The 12,303-nt window shown below is 37.6% G+C and overlaps 2 protein-coding genes across 5 annotated transcripts in view; one reads left to right on the top strand and one right to left on the bottom strand.

The window, feature by feature from the left end:
• The window catches only part of HYCC2 (hyccin PI4KA lipid kinase complex subunit 2), a 100,811-nt gene extending 97,230 nt beyond the window's left edge, over window positions 1–3,581 (bottom strand). The window contains exon 1 of one of the 3 annotated variants that reach the window (XM_075530403.1): window positions 3,508–3,581. The gene's annotated coding sequence lies outside the window, so the exon portion shown is untranslated. Of the gene's footprint in view, window positions 1–3,409 lie in introns of all 3 variants that reach the window. The other 2 variants (XM_075530404.1, XM_075530405.1) reach the window with 2 other exon arrangements.
• A 163-nt stretch (window positions 3,582–3,744) lies between these two features.
• On the top strand, window positions 3,745–11,993 carry NDUFB3 (NADH:ubiquinone oxidoreductase subunit B3). 2 transcript variants are annotated; one of them, XM_075530410.1, is made up of 3 exons: window positions 3,745–3,944; window positions 7,628–7,782; window positions 11,771–11,993. In XM_075530410.1, the coding sequence occupies exons 2-3, from the start codon at window positions 7,643–7,645 to the stop codon at window positions 11,925–11,927; spliced, it is 297 nt and encodes a 98-aa protein (XP_075386525.1). In that variant the 5' UTR covers window positions 3,745–3,944; window positions 7,628–7,642; the 3' UTR covers window positions 11,928–11,993. The 2 variants fall into 2 exon arrangements, with proteins under 2 accessions (XP_075386525.1, XP_075386524.1); XM_075530409.1 differs by having other exon boundaries at window positions 3,798–3,960.
• The last annotated feature ends 310 nt before the right edge of the window (window positions 11,994–12,303 follow it).

The following is a 12,303-nucleotide window of genomic DNA, read 5'->3' as shown; positions in this document are numbered from 1 at the left end:
TTCTTAGCTGTTTAATTCTAGAAATAGACCACTTTAAGAAACATGAAGAGTACAAAATATAAATAAAATCTGTGCAAATTAGCACAGGTTCAATACATGAATGAAATTAGCTTTAAGGAAAACAGCATAAAATTATGCTATCTGTTAAAAAAACAAAAAAGGAAAGCAGTTAAGAGCCAAGTAAAAACTAAGCCAAACTAAAATATTCATTACAGTTATTTCTAACAACATGAGTTCCTAACTACAAAACATGTCCCAACCATGGCATTAGCTGATGCAAATTTGAGCTATAAAAATGTTGGTTGAGTTAGTAGCCCTTTTTCCCAAATGAAAAACTACAGTAACTGGTTTAAACACAAGCACCAAAGGCCTTGAATTTTATCAGAGTCTGAAGTAGAAGTCAGTGGTGAATCAATTAACCTAGCAAATACCCTCCCACCCCCCAAATATATCTATACCTTTCCTATCCTCTCCTACTACTAAGAATCTGAAGGGAAGTAGAAATAACATGTGAATACGTGTGCATACATCTCCTTTTCACTCTTAAAATATATATACTACTCTCCACCTCCATGAAAAATCCACCACCACCATCCACTTGTAAACACTGCATCAAAAGCAGGCATAAAGAACAGAGCTACAAAAGCGCAAGAGCTTAGCAGAAAGTGCTGCAGGTAAGGGATGTACCAGCTGTAAGCTATCTTCAAAGCTTTCTGTGTCAGCTCCATCTAGAATCTATTACATTACATTTTAGACAATGGCAAATGTTCAGCTCATCATCCTGGGAAAAGCACAAAGCCTACTCCCAATATCATTGAGTTGATTCCTACTAACAGTGTTCCTATAGGCCGGAGTAGAACTGCTCCTCAGAGTATTCGAGACGGTAAATCTTTACAGAAACAGACAACTTCATCTCTCCCTGCCCCCCTCTGCAGAGCCACTGGTGAATTTGAACCAAAAACCTTGCTGTTAGCAGCTGAATGCTTAACTCACTCCAACCCTAGGGTTCCACCAAAGGACCTACTAGCCAGATTTTTTAAAAAGTACAAGGAAGCTATTTTGAATGTTAAAGCAGCAACAACCCTATTAAAGACAAAAACCTATCCTAACATTAAGATGACAAAAACAAAGTACTACACTATGCAGCTGATAACTTATTTGAGGACTTTCTGCCCCTATTTTGGGAGTCTTGATATAGTGGTTACAAGTTGGGCAGCGATCCACATAATCTGCAGTTAGAAACCACCAGCAGCAACTTGGAGAAAAACTGGGCTTTCTACTCCCCTAAACAGTTACAGTCTCAGAAATCCACAGGGGGTCGCTATGTGTCAGCATTGACTAGATGGCAGTGAGTCTGTTGCTTGTTGCTCCTATTTTAGCTTTTCATTCTGTAGTATCGGCTTTTCTATTATAAAGTTATGTCAAGCTGAAAACCTTGATCATTCTAGAATATACTACTATGCAAAGTAATAAAATAATAAAACAAAACTAAATCTGCACTGTATGTCAAGCTAGTTTAAAACTTTCAAGGTCTATTTTATAGCCCTATAAGCAACCCTAATACTGCAATGATTCAGAAGACTTCTAATGATGTATAAACAAGTAACCAATTATTGTATACTAATTTGGACTAGTGTTTCTTGGAATTGTTGAATTGTGTGACATGTGAATGAACTGCCAGTAAAACTGTTAAAATTAAAATAAAATTACTTGGTAATTTCTTATTCAATGTTCAACTTTATTCCGTTCTATGATGACACCTACTGGCCATTCAGAATCAACCATTAGTTGTCAAAGCTCTAGTAGGTTGGTTATATAATGGGCAGACACACACACACACACACACACACACACACACACACCTTGCATAAAAGCAGAGATTTGTTCACAGGCACTCAACACTACTGAACTGCACTCAAAATGGAATGAGAAATATTATTTGTAACTGAGATAACATAATTCTTGTGAAAGAAGTAAGGTAAAGAATAAAACACCAAGTAGCAATCAAATTTTTATCTAAAACATAGATTAACATCTCTTTATTTTAAATATTACAAGACAAACAAGCAAACTCTGAGGATCCACTTTTCTTTCCTGAATCAATTTTTGACAAAGAGGGAAATGTTGGCCTAGGCTTCTGGCACATAAAATAGAATTAATAGGGGGGGGGGGAAAGGAGCACATCTTAGGAAATTATTCTGACAGAGGGTTTAAGAAGCTTATGAAAATGAAACACATGTTAAGAATTAGTCTTTATCTACTAGGCTAAAGGTAACCTTTTGAATGGCTTACATTTTAGTAACTTATAATGCTCCTTTTAAAAAATCAAATTTTATGAAATTTTTTCCTTCCTTAACACATTGAATAGAATTCATTTTATTCTACAGTTCATTGTGCAAATATGATTATACATTTTAAAAGACAATTTAGAATTAATTATACCTGCAACATATTTTTACCTCAGTCCAAGAGACGCAAAGAGCATACTTTTAAAACCTAATAAATAAATAATTCATAACTAGCCTCTCAGGCTTACAAAGCAAACTACTTAATAGTTGACTTTTATCCCAATTCAGCCACCACTTTTTTTTTGCAGTTCCTAGCATCCACATGACCAAGGAATCTACTAGATTCATTTTCTAGTTATTTCCAACGTGCTGCACCTGTACTTAACCACCTCTACATATTTTGAGAGGCTGTTCACATTCCTGAAGATTTAAAAACCCTCTATTTGTTATCAGCCTTGACCCTCAAAATAAATACATTCGAGAACTGCCGGGCCCGATACGACCATCTCCATCCCAAACTAACATCCCATCTTTCTATCCAAGTCCATATTTGGCAGTAGCTGTTCGTGACTACTCCATCCTTCATGCTATCACCCTTCGCCTACAGAGCCTGCCTGGGTAGAAAGCACTCACGCCAAGAAGAAAGTGTTTTGACACATCAAGAGGTTGCGAGACCTCCTCTATCATGAGACAATCTACTAGTTTGGCAGATAACTGCCACAGATTACATAACGTATGGATATAAAGAGTTGCAAAGATCTGACCAGCGATGATTATTTTTCTTTCCCATTCCCACCCGCTCCAGCCCCGGGTATTGGCTCTAAAGCACAATTCTTTGGATTTCCCCCAGTTGCCTGCAATGCTGAATCCTTTTTTTTTTTTGCCTGTGGTTGTGTGCAAGGGATCCCTCCCGCCCTTACGACATCCTCTTGCTCGTGCCTTCTGCTTCCCGCCCTGCCGGCGCCACCGCAGCCCCCACGTCCTAGGCTCCCGCGTCGCCCTCCAGGGCTCAGCTTCTAACCCCCCTCAACTGCTTTCTCCTTCTCCTCACGACCCTCAAGCAGCTCCCTGGTCGACCAGAGGGAACCACCGACACTCCAGTTCCAGCCTTTCCACATCACCTTGTCTCCTTCCTCATACAGTTTCTGGCAACCAGCGAACAGGAAAATCCCTTCCGATACAGCACTTCGCGTCCCTCAAAGACAGCTCCGCCACCTACCTGTCACCCCACTGTCTCCAGCTTCCTACTGCCAGCGCCTCCCGCAGCAGCCGGCCAACTGCAGCGCAAGAATCAGCTCTTCCATTGGACGAGTCCACGTTCCCAGCACCAGTCTCTTTGATTGGTTGCAGAAGCTCCCGGACCGCCCCTCGGCGCAGCGGCAAAGGATTCCGGTCTCGAAGCAAGAAAACATCTACTCTTTCCTGTCTCTCTCTCCCACAGTTTTTCTTTGCGCGTATTGAGAATGCACGTGTGTGTGTGGGGGGGATGTTGATGTCCAGTCTCCCTCATAGATTTTTCACAGGTTCCAGGTATCTTTGAACCAGTAGCGGAACGTTTGATGCCTTTGCTGCTTCTGGTCGTAAGCAACTCGAGGAAACAACTTCCGCTTCCGGTTGGGCTCTCGATGGAAGATTAAATTTTGAATGTCCTGAGAGGTCAGATTGCCGTCAGGTAAAGTAGGTAGTTGGTGGGAGGGAGACCCCTGGGTTAAGGATAAGAAAGAGAATGTGTTTGGGGAATTGTAAAAAGGAGATGAGAGGCCGCGGTTTAACAGGGAAGAAGCTCGCAGAACTAACGGGAGAGAACTGTAACGTCAGGGAGGAGTTGGAGAAGGATTGAGAATTGCTATGGTTGCGATAACCAAGTGCTCTTCTCTCCTCTTCTTCTCTCAGCACCCCTCTTTTAGGCCAGGTTTGATTGGTTTGCCTTTGAAGCGGAAAAAGACAAAAGAACACCTGGTACTCTATGAAATAGGCACAATTGTAATGCCTGCCTCACGAATTAATGTGGCTTTTAAAACAACCGTTGATCGTTAATTAAATGAAGGTTTACAGAGGAAGAACATCAGTTTTACATTAGAGGACTCATTTTGTTTCAATTTACCCAGTGTAATTCCCACAATGTACCGTCACTTACCCCACTTCCTCCCTGTTTCCTGTTACCATTGCGCCATTCCTTAAACTTTTAACTTTGCCCTTGTAAATGGTCCACTGAGTTCGAGAAGCCCTGATGGTGCAGTGGATTTGCATTGGGTTGCTAAGGTCAGCAGCTGCTAGGTCAGCAATTCAAACCCACCAGCCCTTCAACGGGAAGACTAGGCTTTCTTCCCGCAAAAACATTTACGCGGGCGTGGGCAACCTTTTTTCTCCCAGGGCAGAAAACATCATTCGTGGGCCACACAAAATTATCAACTTTAAAATAAGCCGGCTATATTTGGTCAAAGATTTAGTTAACTCCCCTTAAATGTGATGGCTGGAACTGCTTCTCTTTGGTGCATGTAATATTACCTAGGATTGATGATTTCAGGAACCTATTCCGCCAACGCCGGACATTTCCCACCCCTGATGTGCAGTCTCGGGAGCCTACAGGAACAGTTTTACTGTGCTCTATGTTGTGCCAGAGTGAGATTAATTAACTCACACACAACTTAATTAAAGTCAGCCTTTATTACCCCGCGGTCAAGCAGCAGCTAGCGCCTAATTCTCCTAAGACTCTGAGGTTTTTATACTATTTGGAATAAACAAACCATAGGGGGCAGGTGGTGTCACACTGTATGGAAAAAGGGGGAACTTGGATACAAAGGCAGGTGGTATGATATTGGGAAATATGGGGCCTTACAAAAATAGAGCAGCAATTTAAATTTTAAAAATAAATGGCATTGGCTCAGCAGTTACCAAAAAAACCCAGCAATTACAAGAGGAATTACAGTCGTTGCAAAATGGCCATCTTTGGGCCAGTACAAAATGGTTACACTCAGGCTAATTCATACAGCCTGGTGACCTTGTTAATAGGGCCACGTCTTTGGGGGAGGAAGAGGGTAAAAGGGAAGTAACATCAAAGAGTTCAAGAAGGAAAACTGTTTTGAAAATGATGGTGGCAGTAATTGTACAATTAGGCTTGATCTAAATGAATTGTGGATTGGTAGCTGTAAGAACTCCCAATAAAATGATTAAAAACAAAAATGGCTACATCTTAATTGACTACTACATCATGGTTGCATTGGGGTTAATTGTGGTGGCTTGCTACACGATAGGGTCACTGTGGGTCAGAACTGGCTTGGGAGAAGGAAGTTTGGGTGTGAGTTCAGTTCTAGGCCTGAAAGGTGACTGAAGAACCATAGTCTTGCAGCTCCTTCCACTCTTTCAGATCACTAAGCAAGGTTTCAGAGATTTGTCATGGATTTCCTTCCACTCTTCCAATGTCCTTGTCACAGCTGATGGCAGTGATCGTGATAGCTAGCGCTACCTATTAGTTATTTTGGTCTCCTTGTTATGGAAACTGATGTGTGTGTGCTCAGTTAGTCTTTGGGCTCTTGTTTCTATGTATCTTTTGTTTCCACTCATTTCTTTCTACCAGATAGGAAGAGACCAATAGCCTTTCCTTAGAAGGCTATTCTCAAACTTTTAAGACCCTATTCGTTACTACAGTAGGATGTAGGATATACATAACATACATAAATGGCTTTATAATGTGTTTATTTTCTTCCTAACTTACTGCTTGTTCATTATCTCTGTAAGAACCATTCATACTTCTGCATGGAGTCTTGTTTCTTGATGATATTATGTACTATGACAATACCATAAGTATGCCATTTAAATATTAGACATTTGGGTTGTTTACAGTTTGGGGCTACAACAGTGGCTTAAAAAGAGTTTTATGAAATATATCGTATGCACATGTCAGTTTCTCTAGAGCATCATGATGCTATAGAAATATGAGGCTCTCATTTTAAGTTTTTCTACTAGCTACATTTAGAAAAGTAAAAAAGAACAGATGAAACTAATTTCAATGAGACATTTATTCCATCCATTTTAAATTCTTTCTAGTTGAACTAACCAGTTTCAAGTACTCATTTCTGTCATATAAGATAGCACATATCAAGAGTATATATGAAAAGAATTTTAAATTTTTATGGAAAGATTCCATTATCTTTTAACTCCATTTTCTACAAACTTTATGAAGCACCCTCAAATATATCTAAGAGTTTCCACTGAAATGAAAAAGGGATAAAGAAAGACTGGTATTTTATGTAAAGTTGTAAGTGTACCAGTTTTAGCTTGTATTTATTACTAGTATTCTTTATTACATGTGAAAACTATCAACATAAGATTTTGTGATTTCCTAATATGTAAATATTATAACTGATATAATTATTGGTTAATTTGTCAGAATTACTATGTACAATTTCCCTCTGGATTCTGGGAACTATTATTTAATTAAATGGGTATTTGGAAAAACTATCATAATATGCCTTTAATCTACAGTATCTAATAATTAGAACCTCTGTGTTCTAAAATGCAGTTATGGTAATTATTTGGTTTAGTCTTCTGGAGAACAGTGATTATACACTTGATACTACTAACCTTATGTAAAATAGAACTTTACTAATTCTTACCTCCTTAATTTGAAATTCATAATTAAATAGGAATCGAGCTAAACTTTATTTTTATATTATCCATAAAAATAAAGGGGTCCTGGTGGCACTGTAGGCTTAGCTTTGGGATGCTAACTACAAGGTTGTGGGTTCAAACCCATCAGCTGCTCCACAGGAATAAGATCAAGCTGCCTGCTCCTGTGAAGGTTCACAGTCTGAAGGACTACGTAGAGTTTGCTCTGAGTCTGAATCAACTAGATGCCATTGGGTTTGGTTGACAACAAAGTATACACAACATTTTTGCTATACTTATTTAAGGCTTATCAAAGAATTAAAGTGAGAAATTCTAACTTAGAAGTTAGAACTAGGGGCTCTAAAACCACACTGCAAGGTTTATATAACAATTCTAATTATTTTAGTAGCTTTCCGAAAATTAAGTCAGCATATTTGTAAAATGGAGATAGATTAGCAAGTTAAGTTCAAAGAGTTTTAATAACAGAGTTAATACATTTAAAATGTGTAGCTGACATATAGGGGTCAATATTTTCTGTTATAATGAAGAAGGAAACTAAATAGTAAATAGTTAAATCTCTGAGTGATAAGATTACTGATGATTTTTTCCTTTATATACATGTTTTTTCTATCAGTGAACATATAATAGATATTAAGACAATGTTTCATAAAATCTCTTGAACTTAGAATTTTTAAGTGAAACACTAACTATCTACATTTTTATCCCTAAAGTATCTTCCTGTAGACATGGCCCCTGGACATGGACATGAACATGGCCATCATAAAATGGAACTTCCAGATTATAGACAGTGGAAGATAGAAGGGACACCATTAGAAATTGTCCAGGAGAAGCTGGCTGCACAGGGGCTAAGAGATCCATGGGGCCGGTAAGAGGAATTAAATAGCCTTAAAGAGAATTTATCCAACAAAATTTATGTCTTATTTCCTTCCTAATGTATACTTTAAAAATCAGGAAAAGGAGCTGATTACACTAAAGTTTTAAAATCAACTTTATAAAAGTGTTGGTTGTAAACAATAGAATTCACCCCATTTTAATTGTGCATATTAGTGTGCAATTCTGATTCCTGTCAAATGTGTACAGTTAGATAACCACCGGCACAGTCATGATAGGGAATATTTCTGTCATTTCCAAAAGTTTCCTTATGCACCTTTGTAGTCAGCCCCATTTCACCTCTGGCTGCTGGCAAGCATTGATCTCCATAATGTTGCATTTTATAAAAATCATACAATATTTAATTTTTGTTCTCTCCTCTTAATGCCTTTGCAATGTAATCATGTTATAACTTATATACGTAGTTGCTTCCTTTTTATTGTCCAGATTCTGTAATACTTTATCATTCACCAGTTGATGGTCATTTGGGTTGAGTCCAGTCTGAGGGTATTTTGAATAAACTTGTTAAGACTATTTAATTATAGAATGGGACTTCTGAGTTACATGATAAGTAATTTCTTATTTGGGGGTGGGGGTGAGGGGTGGGGTAACACTACCAAAAATGGCAGTACTACTGTCCAAAGTGGCTGGTACTATTTTGAATCCCATCAGTAATATGAGCATTTCATTTTTTCATTGCTCTCATCTAAACTTGCTATTATCAATCTTAAATTTTAGCCATTCTAGTGAATGTAGACTAGTGATTTTAATGTATATTTCCCTAAAAGCTGATGATTACAAAATCTTTGTGCTCATTACTATTCATCTCTCTTATTTAATGAAATATTTATTCAAATCTTTTTCCCTTTTTATTTATCAGGATATTTATCTTCTTGTTATTGAGTTGTAAGAATTTTTGTATTCTTTTCATAAAGGTTTTGCAAATGTTTTCACTCATACTTGCTCTTATATTTTCTTAATATTATTTTTCAAAAGCAAAAGGTTTTTGATGCATTCCCAGTTCCTGGGCATTATTATTATTTTTGTAGGGTTTATGATTTTCTAATTCTATCTAAGAGTTCTCTCCATTGTATTTTGTTTGTTTTTTTCCCTAGAATCTTTATAGCTGTCTATCTTTTCGGCAGTCATAGTTTTTCTTGTGGATATCTATCTAATTGTTCTAACACCATTTATGAAAAGGCTATCTTTCTTCCATTAAATTACCCTGATACCATTGTCAAAAATCAATTGACCATATAAATAACCTGATCAATATGCCTGCCTTTATGCCAATACTACAATATCCTCAAATCCAATAGTATATATGGTGGCCTTATTTTTTTTAATGTTTTTATTTACTATCCTAGGATCTTTGCATTTACGTGGAAACTTTAGGATAAGCTTGTCTATTTCTACAAAAAGCCTGCATGTATTTTAATTGGGTCGCAATGAATTTATAGATCAATTTTAGGATAATTTACAGTTTAACGATATGATTTTAATTTTAAACTGTTAGTATATAGAAATAAATTTTGTTTTTGTATATTAATTTTGTGTCCTGTTACCTTGATAAGTTCAATTTTTAGTTCTAAGTTCAAATATTTGTTTGATTTACATATAGCTACATCTTTTACTCTCAGTTTTCTTCACATATAATCATTTTCCTTATAAAGAAAGAGAGGGTTTGAGGGTTTCTTCTTTTTTTTTTTATCATTTTATCGGGGGCTCTTACAGCTCTTATAACATTTTCTACATCAGTTGTATCGAGCATATGTGAACATATGTTGCCATTATCATTTTCTAAACATTTACTTTCTATTTGAGTCCTTGGTACCATTTGTGCCTGGCCTGTGACCTTGAGCCTACCAGCAAGCAGCTGAGCTTGGGGATCATTTGCTGCACCCTACAGTTTTTTTTTGTTTTTAATCTAGAGGGGACATGTCATCACACAGTCATCAGCTAATTGGACAAAATTAACAATCATTTAATACCGTCATAAAACCAATTCCATATTACACCTCCTCCCACTTTTGACACAGTGTCATTTTACAGTCGATTTCCATCCAGATCCAAAGTCTCCTGTAATCGAACACAACCCTCCACTCCCCACCCATCTTTGCACTAACTTGTTGAAGAAGTCAGACCAGTTGCCCTGTAGAAATTGCCACCTGCTAGATTTGGCTCACCACTGCCTGGCAGCATGGTTAGACTTGTTTGTCAGTTCATTTTCTTTCAGATGTATTCTAACGAGGCTTTCACATCCAACTATTCCATAGAAATGGCTCCTGTGAAGATTACCAATGACCCAAGGTTGCTAAATATGATCGTCTGTCCAGCCATCATCTTACTCAGCATGTCAGCAACATGGGGCAAGACCTCCCACTCTGTCTTCCCAGAAGCACTTTCCCCATTTGGTGTCTTGGTCATTCTTGGTTTCTTCCTGCCTCACTGAACGTACCTTCCCAGATCCTAGGTTGGCTCCTTGATCACTGGTCTGAATGTTGGTGGTCACAGGACACAGTCTTAGGATTTCTTCTCTCTCTCCTCCCTCCCTTGGTGACCTCAGCTAGGCAGCCCTTAAAATTCCACCTATTCAGGGTTTCTTCTTCCTTTCCAATCTGTAAACATCGTTTTTTTCTTCTGTTACTGCACTGCTATGACTTCTAGTAGAGTTGAATAAAAATGGTAAAAGCAAACATCTTTGTTTTGCTTTAATTCAGTCTTGTCACTTAGTATGGTGTTCGTTGTAGGGTTCTTCCAGCTTCTAGATGTTCTTTATCCAGGCAAAGAATTTCCCTTCTATTCCTAGATTACTGAAAGGGATTTTTTAAATCATTAATAGATATGGAATTTTGTTATGCTTTTCCTTTATCTGTTGAAATGCTCAGATCATTTTAAAATTTAGTCTTCAATATCGTTTAAATGTTAAGTCAATAATTAAGACAATCTTGCATTTCTGGAGATAAACCCTACTTCATTATGATTTATTATTTTAAAATATTGAGGAGAATATTAAATTCATGTTCATAAGAAGGATCCATGTGACCTAGTTATTGTGTACTTGGCTGCTAACCAAATGGTTGGCAGTTCAAACCCACTAGCTGTTAGGCTGGAGAAAGATGGGGGGTCTATTTGTCTGAAATATTTAGTCTTTAAAACCCTATGAGACAGTTCTGCTCCATCCTAAATGGCCACTGAGTGAACTGATTGAGCAACAATGGGGATACTTATGAGCAATGTTGCTTTTCAGTTTTCTTGTGATGTATTTACCTGCCTTGTAGCCCACGTTAGATTTTGATTAGCTCTCATACTTTCTATACTTGATCTTAGCCAAAAGGCCAAGAAGCCATGGCTTTCATACTTTCTACTAATTCATATATTTTAAAGTTTTATTATTTATTTTTATAATTCATATTTTAAGGAAAATGTTTCTCAGTCTTTATGAGTGTTCTACTAATCCTGTTCTGTAGAAGAAATGTCAACCAATTTCTCCATTCAGGGTTTTCAGAAGAATGATTGCCAGAGCAGGAATCAAGCTTGTCCCGTTCAGGCTGTTGTGACAGGAAAAAGCAGTAATCCTCTTGAGTAATAAAGGCACATACTTTGTGTGTCAAAATGTATTATAGATAACTGTTGAGTCTTTATGACAACACTATTGCAGATGCCTAGTCATGATCACTGAGTCGAAGAGGAAGAAATCCTGAGACATGTAACTTGCCTGCCTAGTACAGTAGATTTTGAATCTAGTAAAAGTGACACAGCAAAGATTAATAGTCAAGCCTATCTAACTTGTCCTTCTGTGATGATTTAATGACTAGTATGAGCAGAGCCAGTCTGCTGACCTGTGATGGATAGACTTGATTAAAGTCTTGCTTTGTGACTACATCCGTGTGTTAGAAAGATGGAAATCCGATATGCTCTAATGAGTGAATACCAGTAGTGTACGATTATAACACACCCTCCTCCCTTTTTTCCCCCTGTAGCAATGAAGCTTGGAGATACATGGGTGGATTTGCAAACAATGTTTCCTTTCTTGGTGCAATATTAAAAGGATTCAAATGGGGATTTGCTGCCTTCGTGATAGCTGCAGGAGCTGAGTATTTCCTGGAGTCCCCGCATAAAGATAAGAAGGATCACTGAAGCTAGTTCCTGAAAATTGATTAGTGACTTCTTAATCTATTATAGAAATAAGATATCTATACCATAGCCTCCTTCTCGGTGTGTTTGTTCATTAAATAAAACAAGTAAGATGCCATAAAATTACAAAATGTGTGCCAGTGTCTGTCATTCCATAAAACAACAGCAGTGTCTCCAACCACGTGGTGTCAGATTTGGTTTCCGATACATGGAGTAAAGCCCAGCAGCAGTGCATTCTATACGTAATAGACAACTTATGTTAATTGACTAAGTTTTTAATTAATTGAATCCCTAAGGGTGAGATTTAAAACAAAGGGGCTTCTATTTGTTTTATTGTAACTTTGTTGTGAGTTAGGTCAATGTTTACAGAGTAGACCAA

This window comes from Tenrec ecaudatus, chromosome 13 (genome assembly GCF_050624435.1).
Source record: "Tenrec ecaudatus isolate mTenEca1 chromosome 13, mTenEca1.hap1, whole genome shotgun sequence".
NCBI lineage: Eukaryota > Metazoa > Chordata > Mammalia > Afrosoricida > Tenrecidae > Tenrec > Tenrec ecaudatus.
This window is presented reverse-complemented; position numbering and strand designations above follow the sequence as displayed.

Excerpts from the sequence above, each read along its gene's own strand:
- NDUFB3 (XM_075530410.1), top strand. The coding sequence starts at position 7,643 with ATGGCCCCTGGACATGGACATGAACATGGCCATCATAAAATGGAACTT. Across the intron at positions 7,783-11,770 it reads CTAAGAGATCCATGGGGCCG|CAATGAAGCTTGGAGATACA; the intron begins GTAAGAGGAATT and ends TTCCCCCTGTAG.